This window comes from Mesoplodon bidens (genome assembly GCF_964165515.1).
Source record: "Mesoplodon bidens genome assembly, chromosome: 10".
Classification (NCBI taxonomy): domain Eukaryota; kingdom Metazoa; phylum Chordata; class Mammalia; order Artiodactyla; family Ziphiidae; genus Mesoplodon; species Mesoplodon bidens.
The window spans coordinates 30,912,093-30,929,424 of NC_138172.1; the positions used below are offsets into that span (position 1 = coordinate 30,912,093).

The 17,332-nt window shown below is 37.3% G+C and overlaps 1 protein-coding gene across 12 annotated transcripts in view; it reads left to right on the top strand.

The window, feature by feature from the left end:
• CFAP20DC (CFAP20 domain containing) overlaps nt 1-17,332 on the top strand; it is a 281,035-nt gene that overhangs the window by 111,946 nt on the left and 151,757 nt on the right. For all 12 annotated transcript variants that reach the window (XM_081247110.1, XM_081247103.1, XM_081247108.1 and 9 more), the window contains one exon: nt 7,795-7,951. In XM_081247110.1, coding sequence (XP_081103236.1) covers nt 7,795-7,951 — 157 coding nt within the window. The remainder of the gene's footprint in view (nt 1-7,794; nt 7,952-17,332) is intronic.

A 17,332-nucleotide genomic window follows, 5' to 3' on the forward strand; every position in this document is an offset into this window, starting at 1 on the left:
CCATGTGAGTGGATTAAGGAGTGAAGAGGAGAGAAAGACTTTAAGAAAAGGTTAAGGGACTTTTAGGGTGTTGAATCAGAAGGTAAGATGAACCTGGTCCCAGTATTTTCCAGGAATGTGTGTATAGGATGGTGCTTGTGTACCTGAGGAGGTAGGAGTGACTGGGGCGTGATGTGAAGCTGAAAGGGTGGAAGAGCCTGTCTCTGCAATGCCTCAGGCTTCAAAGAAGATAGGGTTCCCAGTCAGAAGAGCAAACTCTCTTCTAGTGCCACCCCGCCCCATGGCCTCAAAATAGGGGGCTGTAGAAGCACAGGTGAACTGCGTAAGTGAACTTCAACTCCAGACTTGAAGGGGAAGTAATATCTCAGAGAAAAGCCAGGTTTCAGTTAAGGTAAGGTGTGTAGGACCCTTAGAAGAATATAAAGAATATAGGTACTTTTCAGTAGTAAGGATTTCAAAGGGCACAGTGAAAGGGTGACTTGAGGATTAGCAAGAGAAAGATGGGACAGCTGTTTCAGGAAGAGATAGCTTGCTGGAGGAGGATAGGAACTGGGAGGTAGAGATTGATTGCTGAACAGGTATAATGATGACACTTCTACAAGGAATTTGCCTTTCCTTGGTTCAGCCATGAGCTACTACCCTGGCAGCCCCGACCTCCAGTCATCAACTCCCCTCTCTCCATATAAGGGCTTGTGATTTGCTTTTCCTGGAGAAATTGCTTTTAATACACTAGTAATAGGTAATTACTTCCCCTGACCATGTGGAAATTACTATTGCAATCTCTGCTTACACCACTTAATAAACACAATATGATGGTGAAAAAGATAGATAAAGTCATTGTAATCAGATTTTCTCTTGAGAAATTAAAGCTAAAGTGAAAAATTATTTTTAAAGGAGCAAGAATAAAAGTCTTAAAACCTTGTTTTTTGTTATTTCAGGAGCATGAAAACAGAATGAGGTTCTAAAATTCTGGGAAAAGATGCACTTTAGGAATTCTAGGTTATGAAATTGTAATTTTTTGTTTGTCATTCCTTTTTAGCAAGGCAATGCTGGCTAGAGCTGTGTACTGTTAGCCACTCAGGCTCTTTACACACAGGCAAAATGAATCCAGTTGTCTTCAGATCTTTCCTACGGTATTGGCAGAGAATAGGGGCACAGGAAATCAAAAGAGTTCTGGGACAACCAAGCGCTTGTTATTGCAAGCTCTTGAATGTGTGTGTGCTCGCGGGGGCGGGGGTGTGTGCACGTAAATGCATGTGTTTCACCAGTACAGTGAAGCCATATGGCCAAAACATTTCAGTAAAAACTAGAAACTGATGCTTTGAATAATGCTTTCACCCTTTGGCAGTCAGTTGTTTCACGTAAAATTCCATGCTGGAACTAAATACCATAAACTCTCTTATCAATCCAAGAAACAAACTAAACAGAACTGTCTCTTCTTTATCAAGATTGCTGTCTTTCCTGTGCTTATTTCTTAAGGACCCATAATTATATATATTTTAGATCAAGAGCTCTTCCCTGATGGCCTAGAGTTGCACATAGGAATAAAGTGATTAGAGATCAAGAAAAATGTCAAAAAAGGGATTTTAAGAGTGAATGATATCCCCAAGGATAATGAAAATATTTTATAAAGATCAGCTGTAATTCAGATAACCCACCTGTTGATAGTAGAGAGTTCATAGTCTTTTCTAAAACTTCAGAAAATTATCACAGAATTTATATGAATAATGGGTTATTTGTGGAAGCTTATGAAAATTGTAACCTTTAGAAATATCAGCTAAACCAAAAAAAAAATTTCTATCCACTAAACTAAAAAAAATTTTTCTATTTCCTCTAACCAAGGAAGATTTGTGAAAGATATTCCCATCTTTTTCAGGAATTACTCCCATCTGTACTTCTTTTTTTTTTTTTTTTTTAAAGGTACACTCTCGGGATGGGGCGGGGGGATGGGTGTACTGTTTCTGCAAATTGAAAGCAGCATTCCTATAAAGGCTTACGAGCGCTTTTTTTTTTTTTTTTTTTTTAAAGAAGATGTTGGGGGTAGGAGTTTTTATTAATTAATTTATTTATTTTTGCTGTGTTGCGTCTTCATTTCTGTGTGAGGGCTTTCTCTAGTTGTGGCAAGCGGGGGCCACTCTTCATCGCGGTGCGCGGGCCTCTCACTATCGCGGCCTCTTGTTGCGGAGCACAGGCTCCAGACGCGCAGGCTCAGTAGTCGTGGCTCACGGGCCTAGTTGCTCCGCGGCATGTGGGATCCTCCCAGACCAGGGCCCGGACCCGTGTCCCCTGCATTAGCAGGCAGATTCTCAACCACTGGGCCACCAGGGAAGCCCCCATCTGTACTTCTAAGAGATGGATTCACTAAATAACTTACCAGTTCTCACACATTTATGGTGTTTGTCGAATGATGATATAATGAAAGATTGAAAGTATTTGTGTAGGCATGTATGTATATGCGTGTCTTCGTATATTCATACACACACATGCATACCATTATTTGTTGAGTACTTTCCATGAAGCATGAAGTCCAAGCAGAGGGAATAAAAGCAGTTTGACTAGGATATATAAGAAGTATATAAATCACACCTACAACACAAGCCACAAAATCAAAAGTAAACAACAACTGGGATTACATCAAACTAAAAAGCTTCTGCACAGCAAAAGAAACCATTAACAAAGTGAAAAGACAACCTATAAAATGGAAAAAATATTTGCAAGCCATATATCTGATAAGGAGTTAATATCAAAAAGTATACAAAGAACTCATACAACTCAATAGCAAAAAAACAATCCAATTAAAATGGACAAAGGACCTGAATAGACATTCTTCCAAAGAAGATATACAAAAAGCCAACAGGTATATGAAAAAATGCTCAACATCACTAGTCATTAAGTAATTGCAAACTAAAACCACAGTGAGATATAACTCATACCTGTTAGAATGGGTATCATCAAAAAGACAAGAGATAAATGTGTATGATTGCAGAGGAAAGGGAACCTTTGTGCTTTGTTGGTGGGATTGTAAATTGGTATAACCACTATGGAAAACAGTATGGAGGTTCCTCAAAAACTTAAAAATAGAACTACCAAATGATCCAGCAATTCCACTTCTGGGAACATAGTCAAAGGAAACAAAAGCACTAACTCAAAAAGATATCTGCACCCCCGTATTCATTGTAGCATTATCTACAAGAGCCAAGACATGGAAACAACCTGTGTCTGTCTATAGATGAATAGATAAAGAAGTTGTGGCATATATGTACAATGGAATATTTTTCAGCCATAAAAAAGTGAGAAAATCATACCATTTGCAACAACATGGATAGACCTTGATGGCATTTTATGCTAAGTGAAGTAAGTCAGATAGAGAAGGATAAGTACTGTATGATCTCACTTATATGTGGACTCTAATGAAAACAAAGCAAAACAAAAACCACCAGACTCATAGAAAAAGAGAAAGATTTGTGGCTACTAGATGTAGTGGGGGGTGGGTGTGAGGGCAGAGCAGGAATTGAAGGAAGGTAATCAGAAGGTACAAACTTCTAGTTATAAGATAAATAAACACTAGGGATGTAACGTACAGCATGGTGACTATAGTTAACACTGCTGATGAGCTATATAGGAAAGTTGTTAAGAGAGTAGATCCTGAGAGTTCTCATCACAAGGAGAAATGGTTTTTTTTCTTTCTGTTGTATCTGTATGAGATGATGGATGTTAACTAAATCTATTGTGGTAATCATTTCACAATACACGTAAATCAAATCATCATGCTGTACACCTTAAACTTATACAGTGATGTCAATTGTTTCTCAATAAAACTGGAAAAAAAGAGAAAAAGTGGGTGTAGAAGGTAAGGGCCTGGTTTCCTGGACTTGCGCTGTTTAAAGGAGGTTGACACCAATTCCCAAGCAGATCTGGCAGATTCTGATTGGGTCTTCAGGTGCAGCCAGCTGGAGGGTTTATCTAAGCAGAGAATAAAGGGGGAGGGTCCTGAGAAAAAATGCCCAGCACATTCCCATACCTCCCTGGGCCTGGAAGCCCTTATTAGTTGTTCAAAACAAAACTCAGTTGTCACCTCCAAGCATTTCCTAGATGTAGGAAGACTCAAAATATTTATTTCAAACAAAAAAAGATAATTTAAAAAGCAGTTATTAACTCTAGAAATCTAAAGAAGTTGCATAAGGAAAGGAAAGGTAATCATAGAGCATCACTTGGCTCAGATGTGTACAATATTTACATAGTCACAATAAGGAAAACACAGAATATGAATTTTAAAGAAAAGAGAGAAAGAGAAGAATGAGAGATAATTAATTATCTAGGGAGGATGGAGTCAGGAAAGTTAGGTGTATAAGTGAGCTAAAAATCTTATCTACTGTAATAGGAAGTCAGCAGATAATGTCTAAAATTGATGAATCAAGAGGTATTATTTTAAAATACAGAGAGAAAAAAGGGTTAGAAGTTGGCAGTATGATTGCATGAGTGGAAAAGTGACAAAGGGATACATTTTGTATAAAACTTTCGTTAAGCCCGTGTCTAACACCTGATAAGCACTTAACACCTGTGGGGAAGAATGGATGAATGGGATTCCTGATGGGACAAACCAGCTGAAAGATTGGAATTGGGGCATAATGTTAAGTTTTTAAGGAATGGAACCCAAATTTGTAACAACAATAATAACGCTAGTATAATAATGTTAATAATTAGTGTTGGATAGCTGGAAACCCCAGTACCTCCATATAACCTGAATTTTACCAAGCCCTGATGTTTCACCATGTGGCATGCATACTGGATTTGTCCCTTACATTTCACTTCCTATGCTAGCCTTCAAACCAGACCCTCCTCACTTCATGCTTAAATGACTTGGTGGAGACTAATTGGTGCTTCTATGCTTCAGTCTGTCTCTACTCTGCCTCAGCCTTCTGCCTACCACCCCAAACATTCCTGCATCAGAGTTAGTCCAGACTTCCAATACGCTACTTTTCTCACATTCTCCTTCAAGAACCACAGTGACACTTGACCCTCTGGAATCCAAGTTTCTCTTCTTGATCTTACAGCTCCTCCAGAACCTGGCCTCACTGCCCTATCCAACATCACTTCCCACACCTCCCCAGAGCGCACCATTCCGCTGGTCGAGCCAGTCTCATTGTTACATCACACTCAATCCTACCTCCTACCTTTTATTACAACTGACTCCTTTTTCCCCAAAAGACCAGAGCATTCTCATCACCTAGGAATAAAATGTTACTGTTGAGACATCTACAAAGAAAATAATTTTACATATTTAATCAATAATTTACTGCAGTCTCTTACTTTTCTACTATGGAAACAAGCTCAGGTTCTCCTGCATATTAAAATCAATACTTCTAAATGGAATTTGACTTTTAAAATGACATCATTATTTCCTTTATCAATTAATATATCTTTTCATTTTGATAAGTTAATAAAATAGACCTTATGTAAACTGTGCTTCTAAGCAAATAATGGAGGAGCCTAATATTTTAATCAGAGACAATTTTCTTTTCTTTTTTTTATTTTTTCTTTTTCATCTTTGTTGGAGTATAATTGCTTTACAATGGTGTGTTAGTTTCTGCTGTATAACAAAGTGAATCAGTTATACATATACATATGTTCCCATATCTCCTCCCTCTTGCGTCTCCCTCCCTCCCACCCTCCCTATCCCACCCATCCAGGTGGTCACAAAGCACCAAGCTGATCTCCCTGTGCTATGCGGCTGCTTCCTACTAGCTATCTATTTTACGTTTAGTAGTGTATATATGTCCATGCCACTCTCTCACTTTGTCACAGCTTACCCTCCCCCCTTCCCATATCCTCAAGTCCATTCTCTAGTAGGTCGTGTCTTTATTCCCATCTTACCCCTAGGTTCTTCATGACATTTATTTTTTCTTAGATTCCATATATATGTGTTAGCATACGGTATTTATCTTTCTCTTTCTGACTTACTTCACTCTGTATGACAGACTCCAGGTCCATCCACCTCACTACAAATAACTCAATTTCGTTTCTTTTTATGTTTGAGTAATATTCCATTGCATATATGTGCCACATCTTCTTTATCCATTCATCCGATGATGGACACTTAGGTTGTTTCCATCTCCTGGCTATTGTAAATAGAGCTGCAATGAACATTTTGGTACATGACTCTTTTTGAATTATGAATGTTTTCTCAGGGTATATGCCCAATAGTGGGATTGCTGGGTCATATGGTAGTTCTATTTGTAGTTTTTTAAGGAACCTCATAGTGGCTGTACCAATTCACATTCCCACCAGCAGTGCAAGAGTGTTCCCTTTTCTCCACACCCTCTCCAGCATTTATTGTTTCTAGATTTTTTGATGATGGCCATTCTGACTGGTGTGAGATGATATTTCATTGTCGTTTTGATTTGCATTTCTCTAATGATTAATGATGTTGAGCATTCTTCCATGTGTTTGTTGGCAATCTGTATATCTTCTTTGGAGAAATGTCTATTTAGGTCTTCTGCCCATTTTTGGATTGGGTTGTTTGTTTTTTTGTTATTGAGCTGCATGAGCTGCTTGTAAATTTTGGAGATTAATCCTTTGTCAGTTGCTTCATTTGCAAATATTTTCTCCCATTCTGAGGGTTTTCTCTTGCTCTTGTTTATGGTTTCCTTTGCTGTGCAAAAGCTTTGAAGTTTCATTAGGTCCCATTTGTTTATTTTTGTTTTTATTTCCATTTCTCTAGGAGGTGGGTCAAAAAGGATCTTGCTGTGATTTATGTCATAGAGTGTTCTGCCTGTGTTTTCCTCTAAGAGTTTGATAGTTTCTGGCCTTACATTTAGGTCTTTAATCCATTTTGCGCTTATTTTTGTGTATGGTGTTAGGGAGTGTTCTAATCTCATACTTTTACATGTACCTGTCCAGTTTTCCCAGCACCACTTATTGAAGAGGCTGTCCTTTCTCCACTGTACATTCCTGCCTCCTTTATTAAAGATAAGGTGACCATATGTGCGTGGGTTTATCTCTGGGCTTTCTATCCTGTTCCATTGATCTATATTTAGCACAGACAATTTTAAATACTGCTTTTCTTTTAACTGCAAAAATTCTTTTTTCTGCTTTTGCCCTGCCATCTTATATATGTCATAATTTTTTACTAAACGATTATTTGCTCCTTTTCTTTAACTTAGTAAGACCATTTAGAGAATTTATGTGATGAAGTATTGAGGGGTCTAATTGTTTAATGGGCAGAAATTAGTCCCTGCAAGAGTACTTTAAAAACTGGCAAATACCTGGCATAATTACAAATTCTTTAGAAGAATCTGTTTCTATACAGTAGGTTAATTGGTTATGAATAAACAGCAATGGCTGCAGTTTAGACCCAGCTTCTAATTTCAGTTTCATCCGTGCTTTTTTTTAAACAAATATAAGTGGCTAATTGTGATCAAATTAGTCCTCTTGAAGGAACAATTGGCTACTTATCCTTGATTTTCAAGATTTAAGTTGTCTAATGCACCTACAGTTAGCTTCCCACTAGCATACTGCCTACTGATCTAGAGTTACCTCCTTAAGTTGTCAAAGCCTTGTCTCACAATGGGAATTCTTTAGCCAGATGACCAGTGTACAGTTTAGATCATGATGATTTCTTTGGAAGAATCAAGACAATTTTTAAGAAAATTGAAGCCAAAACAGATAGATTTGCCTAAAGGGGAAAATTGGTTTGGGGCTGGTCGACCCAGACGATTGCCTCAATTCTGGACTTTGCATTTCATTTATGTGATTTTACATGGTACTTACTCCTCTTTCCTTTTTTAATTTTAGTGGTGCAATCTATGCATTGACTTGGTGGCATTTACCAGTGAAATATTCAAAGGAGCAGTTTTCCAGTCACTGGATGGAATTATTGTCTCAGCTAACTGTAAGCTACGGAAGATCTTCACTTTAAAATGCAGGCCTCAAGACACTGCTGATAAAGACGGTATGTTCAAGCTGCTATCAAGATTTTTTAGTTCTTCAATTTTTAAAAAATTTAGACATGCCTTTGGACAGTAAGAGTACATGGTAGTGGTTTTTGAAAATTTATCTTACTCTATTTAATTGTGGAAAGAACACTTAACATGAGACCTATTTCAACAAATTTTAAAGTATACAATATGTTATTGTTGACTGTAGGTACAGTGTTGTACAGCATATCTCTAGAGCTTATTCATCTTGACTGAAATTATATTACTATATTAATTTTCTAATGATCATGTTAAAATAGAAAGATGGTTGAGTTATTCCTCATATTATTTCTAAAGAGACTGGAAATAATACATTAATTACTCATTAAACAATTAATGAATATACTCTGCAGGAAACTGAGCCATCTAGAATTCAGAAAGCAGCACAAACTCTCCTGCTAAGATAGTTTTAAACAACTGAAAGTATTGAGAGACTACTGATGCTTCTTTTTGATTTTTGTCTGGGATTATTTTTAACAAAATCAATTCTTCTAGAAACCCAGGAAACAGGACTGCACATAAGATGGCAAAGGTGATTTCTTAGAAGTTTGCATGTAGACTTTAGATTTGTGCTCCATCTGGATGAGTGCCTGTGAAATCCTTCTGTGTTTCATTCTGTGGAACAGGACACTGTAAATTTCATTTGATAATAAAACACAGCAACGCATTTACAGTTCCCCAAAAAGATCATAAGCCAGGAAGTATGGCCACTCATACACCACTTAAAGGCTATACAAGTGAAAGATTTCATTTAAAAAAAAATGGCACCCAGCTAATAAGAAACCTCAAAATTTATAGAAATATAGGTGAATTCTACATCAGATCATAAGAGGTAAATCATAACCTAATTAATACTTTTAATAAATGTAAGGAAAAAAATGAATCAAAAATTGGCAGATTAGGGCTTCCCTGGTGGCGCAGTGGTTGAGAGTCCGCCTGCTGATGCAGGGGACGCAGGTTCGTGCCCTGGTCTGGGAGGATCCCACATGCCACAGAACGGCTGGGCCCGTGGGCCATGGCCACTGAGCCTGCGCGTCTGGAGCCTGTGCTCCACAACGGGAGAGGCCACAGCAGTGAGAGGCCCGCGTACTGCAAAAGAAAAAAAAAAAGAAAACCCTGAAGACTTCTCCAGAAAAAATGGTGGAATGAATTTAGTAAAGTCACAAGAAACAAAATCAATATACAGAAATTTGTGGCATTTCTATACACTAATAATGATCTATCAGAAAGAGAAATTAAGGAAACAATCCCTTTTTACAGTTGCATCAAAAGGAATAAAACACCTACTAATAAATTTAACCAAGGAGGTAAAATATCTGAATACTAAAAACTATAAGACGCTGATGAAAGAAATTAGGGAAGACACAAATAAGTGGAAAGATATTCTGTGTTCATGGATTGGAAGAATTAATATTGTTAAAAAGTTCATACTACCCAAAGCAATCTGAAGATTCAGTACAATCCTTATCAAAATTTCAATAGCATATTTCACAGAACTAGACCAAATAATTCTAAAATTTGTATGGAACCGCAGAAGATTTCAAATAGCCAGAATAATCTTGAGAAAGAAGAACAAAGCTGAAGGTATCATGCTTCTTGATTTCAAGCTCGACTGCAAAGCTCTAGTAATCAAAACAGTATGGTACTACCATAAGAACAGATACACAGATCAATGAAGCAGAATTGAGAGCCCAGAAATAAACCCACACATATGTGGACAATTAATTTACAACAAAGGAGCAAAGAACATACAGTGGAGAAAGGATAGTCTCTTCAGTGAATGGTGCTGGGAAAACTGGATAGCCACATGCAAAATGTAAGTAGACCACTATTTTACACCATACATTAAAGTTAACTCAAAATGATTAAAGACTTGAATGTAAGACCTGAATCCATAAAATTCCCAGAAGAAAACACAGTAACCTCATTGACATTGTTCTTAGTGATGTTTTTGTGGAACTGACTCCAAAGGCAAGGGAAACAAAAGCAAAAATAAACAAATGGAACTACATCAAGCTAACAAGCTTCTGCACAGCAAAGGAAGTCATCATCGAAATAAAAGGCACCCTACTGAACAGGAGGAGATATTTGCAAATCATATATCCAGTAAGTGGTTAATGTCCAAAATACGTAAAGAATACAGACAAGGGACTTCCCTGGTGTTGCAGTGGTTAAGAATCCGCCTGCCAATGCAGGGGACACAGGTTCGATCCCTGATCCAGGAAGATCCCACATGCTGTGGAGCATCTAACCTGTGTGCCACAGTACTGAGCCTGTGCTCTGGAGCCCACAAGCCACAACTACTGAGCCTACACATCCTAGAGCCCATGTGCTGCAACTACTGAGCCTGCATGCTGCAACTACTGAAGCCTGCACGCCTAGAGCCTATGCTCTGCAACAAGAGAAGCCACCTCAAGGAAAAGCCCGCACACCACAATGAAGACACAACACAGCCAAAAAAAAAAAAAGAATACAGACAACAACAACAAACCTGATTAAAAAATGGGCAGAGGGTCTGAATAAACATTTTTCCAAAGAAGACATACAGATGGCCAACAGGCACATGAAAAGATGTTCAGCATCACTAATTATTAGGGAAATGCAAATCAAAACAACAATGAGATATCACCTCAGATCTCTAAGATTGACTGTTATCAAAAAGACAAGAAATAACAAATGCTGGAAAGGATGTGGAGAAAAAGGAACCCTCATACACTGTTGGTGGGACTGTAAATCAGTGAAGCCACTATGGAGAACAGCATGGAGATTCCTCAAATAATTAAGAAGAGAACTACCATATGATCCAGATATTTCACTTCTGGGTATTTATCTGAAGGAAACAAAAACATTAAGATGTATGCACCCCTATGTTCATTGCAGCATTATTTACAATAACCAAGATATGGAAACAGCCTAAGTGTCTATTGATGGATGAATAAATAAAGATGTTGTGGTATATACACACAGTGGAATTCTACTCAGCCACAAAAAAGAACAAAATCCTGCCACTTGCAACACCTGGATGAACCTTGAAGGTATTATGCTAAGTGAAATAAGTCAGATGGAGAAAGACAAATACTGTATGATTTCACTTATATGGGGAATCTAAAAACACAAAACAAATGAGCAAACAAAATAAAACAAAAACAAACTCCTAGATACAGAGATCAGATTGGTAATTACCAGAGGGGAAGAGGTTGGGGGAGTGGGCAAAATGGGTGAAGGGGGTCAACTCTATGGTGAAGGGGGTAACTAGACTTGTGGTAGTGATCACTTTATAGTGTATACAGGTGTCAAATTATAATGCTGTACCCTTGGAACATATCTTTTTTTAAAAATAAACTATAACAATATTAACACAGCTACCATGTTAAAAAAAAAAGAAGAAGAAAAAAGAACTGTCAGCCCTAGGTACTGCTATAGGCAGGGATAAACGGTATGGCTAAAAACAGGTAGATTGGTTAGAATTCTGTATCGGTTGCTATAGGACCCCAGATCCCCTCTCCAACTCCATATAACCATGCAACAGGACCTTTATCCTCTAGAGACACTAAAGTAGAGTGCCTGAACTCAGGTACATCAAATATATGGTAGATAGACACCAAAACTAATAGGAAGAAGTAAATAGGTAAGTTAGGAATAGATACATGTTTTTCTCAGAGTTAAGAACAGATATTGCATCTATAAAATAATAATTTTTCCTGCTTTACTCCAGTAAACATTTTATTGAAGTATATTATATTATAAACTTTTATATACATATAGAAACATTTATAAATTGTAGGCATACAGCATGAGGAATTACCATAAAGTGAGCACATTTGTTAACCACCACCCAGATCAAGAAATAGAACATTACAAGCAGCCTAGAAGCCCTCTTAATGTCCCATCCCAATCATAGCCATCTTCCTTCCTTCCTTCTTCTGAGAGGTAACTCTATCCTTACCTCTAACACCACATATTAATTTTACCTATTTTTGAACTTTATATAAATGGAATCATATGGTACATACTCCTTCATAAATACATTCTTCCCAGTACACATAGAGATTCATCTATATTGGTGCTGATCTTCAGTACTGTATAGTATGCCATTGTATGTATATTCCACAATTAATTTTTCCATTTTAGGCTATTTCCAATAGTGCTACTTGAATCATTCTACATTTCTCTTGGAGCATCTATGTAGGCGTTTCTTTGGCTATTTAGTAAGGAGCTGAATGAATACATACTTTAACATTCTTAATTTCAGTTATTTTTTTTTTGATTCTAGAATTTTATTACATTCTTTTTTATAGTTTCCTTTCCTCAACTGAAATTCTTTATTTTGTTATCTAATTCCTGAAATATATTAATCAGAGTTATTTTTAAAGGCCATGGCTCATAATTCCAATACGTGACTCTCCTGTAGGTCTGTTTCTATTGGCTGTTTTAGTCTTGGTGTTGTCTCCTGGTATGCCTGGTAAGTTTCAAGTGAAAGCTGGACACTTGAAATCAAAAACTATAGAGTTATTTTGAGACTTTGTATTGTACTGTCTTCCTCTAGAGATATAAAACCAAAAATATAAAATAAAAAGGGAGACGTTCAAAAAACTGAAAATAGGATGGAAATGTTAAGAATATTAGAAGTTAGTACAAGAGGTTAACCATCAGAGTAATAGGATTCCAAGATGAGAGACTAGAGAAAACAGAAACGATGAAATATAAGATTTCCCAAAATTGAAGGCCAGATATTTTCAGTAGACATAACTCATCAAAAAAAGACTCACTATTGTGTAATTTCAGAACAGGAGGGGAAAAAAAAGATCCTTTAAGCTTCCAGGATTTTTTAAAATACATACAGTGGTTACATACAAAGGGTTACAAATAAGAATGATGTCTGACTTTATACAGCAACCTTAAATGGTAGAAGACCTTGAAACTATCTATATCTTCAGAAGCCAAAGGGAAAGTATTTAGAAAAATTATTATTTAGAATTCTACACCCATCCAATCTATCAATTAAATGAGTATAGAATGAAGATATTAGCAGACATGCAAGGTCTCAAAAATTTATTTACATCCTTTCTCAGAAAAGATCCAGAAGACATTCTCCACAAAAATTAAGGAATAAATCCAGAAGAAGGCATATAGGGGACCCAAGAAACAGAAGATTTCATCCAATAGAAAAGCAAAGCAAATTTTCAGAATTATGGTTAAAGGAATTCAAGGCATGACACTTATAAAACACATCTAGAGAACAGTCAGTCCATATTTTCGCAGAAAAAAATGGGGCTTCCAAGAGGAGAGTCTTCAGGAAAAGAATGTATCTGATAGAATATGGTGTGTTTGAAAATGAAAAACAAAATCAGTTGTGATTTTACAGTGCTAATGGGGAGTTTAGGAAGCATTAATGTTAGGAATGTAGAAAAACCCATGACAAAACAAAACAGTGATCAACTACAAGGGGAAAAAATGCACAAGAAAAGACATGTAATCATAGTATATCATGTGGCTAAGATATGGACAACATTTTTTTAACATCTTTATTGGAGTATAATTGCTTTACAATGGTGTGTTAGTTTCTGCTGTATAACAAAGTGAATCAGCTATACGTATACATATATCTCCATATCTCCTCCCTCTTGCGTATTCCTCCCACCCTCCCTATCCCACCCCTTTAGGTGGTCACAAGCACCAAGCTGATCTCCCTGTGCTATGCAACTGCTTCCCAAGAGCTATCTCTTTTACACTTGGTAGTGTATATATGTCTGTGCCACTCTCTCACTTTGTCCCAGCTTACCCTTCCCCCTCCTCGTGTCCTCAAGTCCACACTCTATGCCTGCATCTTTATTCCCGTCCTGCCCCTAGGTTCTTCAGAACCTTTTTTTTTTTTAGATTCCATATATATGTGTTAGCATATGGTATTTGTTTTCCTCTTTCTGACTTACTTCACTCTGTATGACAGGCTCTAGGTCCACCCACCTCACTACAAATAACTCAATTTCGTTCCTTTTTATGGCTGAGTAATATTCCATTGTATATATGTGCCACATTTTCTTTATCCATTCATCTGTCAATGGACACTTAGGTTGCTTCCGTGTCAAAAAGACAACCCTCAGAATGGGAGAAAATATTTGCAAACGAAGCAATTTATAAAGGATTAATCTCCAAAATATATAAGCAGCTCATGCAGCTCAATATCAAAAAAACAAACAACCCAATCCAAAAATGGGCAGAAGAGCTAAATAGACATTTCTCCAAAGAAGATATACAGATTGCCAACAAACACATGAAAGGATGCTCAACATCACTAATCATTAGAGAAATGCAAATCAAAACTACAATGAGGTATCACCTCACACCAGTCAGAATGGCCATCATCAAAAAATCCACAACATTTTTTTAAACAGATTTATTTTTTAGAGAATTTTTAGATTCACAGCAAAACTGAGTGGAAAGGACAGAGGGTTTCCACGTGCTCCTTGTTCCCACACGTGCAGTCTCCCCAACTATGACCACCTATACCAGAGTGGTACATTCCTTACACTTGAACCTACACTGACACATCATTGTCACCCAATATCCATAGTTTACATTAGGGTTCACTCAGTGTTGTACAGTCTGTGGGTTTTGACAAATGAATAATGACATGTATCCACAATTATAGCATCATACAGAATAGTTTCATTGCCCTAAAATTCTTCTGTGCTCTACCTGTTCATCCTTCCCTCCCCATTAGTGCCTGGCAACCATTGATCTTTGTACTATCTCCATAGTTTTGGCTTTTCCAGAATGTCACATAGTTGGAATCATGTAGCATGTAGCTTTCAGATTGACTTTTTCACTTAGTAATATGCATTTAAGGTTCCTGCACTTCTTTTCGTAGTTTTATAGCTCATTTCATTTTAGTGCTGAATAATATTCCATTGTCTGGATGTACCACCGTTTACTTATCCACTCATCTCCTGAAGGATATATTGGTTGCTTCCACATTTTGGCAATTATAAATAAAACTGCTATAAACATTCTTGTGTAGGTTTTCGGTATGGACATAAATTTTCAACTCATTTGGGTCAATACCAAGGAGCATGTTGCTGGTTCATATGTTAAGAGTATGTTTAGTTTTGTAAGAAACTGGCAAACCGTCTTCCAAAGCAGCTGTGACATTTTGTATTCCACCAGCAATGAATGAGAGTCGCTGTTGTTCCACATCCTTGCCTGCATTTGGTGTTGTCAGTGTTTTGGATTTCTGCCACTCTAAGATGTACAATGGCACAATTTTTTTACACAGTCTTAATAATTAAAACACTGAATAATAACTTATCCCAAAGTTATGTAAAATCATGTTTGGGGGATGTGGAGAAGAAAGAGAGGAGAGGAGGTATTATAGTGGTTTAATAATGCTGAATTTTCTTTTTCCAAAATAGGAAATCAGAGATATCATCTAAAACTATTAAGTGCAGAAATGGCAATATAAAGCTACCATTTATAAATATGGAAGTAAATACCAGAAGATTTAGCACATATAAATGAAAGGCTTGGAAATAGTTGCCTCTGCATTGCAGGACTGGTGGATGTGTGAGTTGGGAGGGTAGCAGTTAGGGCATGATGGTATGATGGGTTTTTTCTCATAACTTTATAGCACTACTTGAATTTTTTTAATATAAATTTATTTATTTATTTTTGGTTGCATTGGGTCTTCGTTGCTCCGCACGGGCTTTTCTCTAGTTGTGGAGAGTGGGGGCTACTCTTCATTGCAGTGCCTGGGCTTCTCATTGCAGTGGCTTCTCTTGTTGTGGAGCATGGACTCTAGGTGCGCCGGCTTCAGTAGTTGTGGCACACGGGCCCAGTAGTTGTGGCTCACTGGCTCTAGAACACAGGCTCAGTAGTTGTGGCGCACGGGCTTAGTTGCTCCATGGCATGTAGAATCTTCCCGGACCAGGGCTCAAACCCATGTCCCCTTCATTGGCAGGCAGATTCTTAACCACTGCACCACCAGGGAAGTCCCGTACTAACCTGAATTTTTGAACAATATATGTGTATTTTGTTTGATAAGTAGATTTTAAGTGAATGGATAATCTATAAATATTTCCAAAGAACAAGAATTGGCATAATTTCTTTCATGTTTTCAGAAGGCCTGAAAAGAAGCCTTATGAATGGGGCATCTCAGATCACCTGAAAGGCTCTGAACAGACTTGGGGAAGTATGCTGTGCTTCAGGGTACTGTGGAGTATAACCCCATTTAGCTGCCAGTATTTAACCTTGTACAAATACTGACCCTATCTCTGTGCTTCAGTTTCCTCATTAGTAAAATGAGGATAATAATTGTTCCCTTGTTAGATAAATACTATTATTATAGTCCCAGTGAAAGTATAATGTATGTAAATCAAGTACATCTTAGAGAAATTAAATTGATATTGTAGAGCCTAAAGATTTCGATTAATATTTCCACAGTCTATTGCTTTGATCATGTACTAAGTTTGTGGTTTTGTTTGAGTTTTGAATATCTCTGTACTTTGTTTGCTCAATAATTACTATAAGGTTTTGGTAAAGATACAATCAAATACAAAATATATATGAAAAGACATAAACTATAATATAGTGCGTAGATGCTAAACATTTGTCTGCCTTCTACACATCAGGCACTGGGATGAGCACAGCTCCTGCTTCAAGGAGCTCAGGGTCTCAACAGGGAAACTTACATGTATGTGTAATTTATAGTACCTGATGGAAGTTTGTCTAATGGGCTTGACAGACAGTGAGGGAAGAGGCTGGAGCACTGACCATTTACTGGAGAGAGCCACTTGGTGGGGTGCTTGGATTTCACAGATCTGTCAGGTTAAGAAAAACTTGAGGACTAGCATAGTGATGACAACTTTTGAATTTGCCAAATCAGTGTGTTAAAACAGGCAAACAAATAAGAAAAGCAACAGTTATTCTGATTGTTTCACTAAATGCAAGGACATTTACACATACACACATGAGAAGTTCTAAATTTCAGAATAAAGTCACACATTTTCACCACAGACCAGTGAATATGACTTCGTGGATCAGTATCTATCTATATACCAGTGTCTGGTCTATAGTTACCTAGAGAAATAAACTTTCCAAGCTGCCTGCTAAAATAAAAACAAAAATTTTCCAAGTTATGAAAATGGACAATGAGAAGATAAAGCATTTCAGGCAGAAGAAAGAGCATATATGTATAAAGGCCTGGCATTATGAAAGGACCCGATGTGTTCAAGGAACGGGGAGTTCAGTATGGTGCATGGCAGAGGTGGGAGGTATGGTGTAATATAATATTGCATTATTAGGCTTCATACTTTGGGTGACATAAAAATGTAGAACAGGCTCCTGTCCTCAGAGTTCACTGT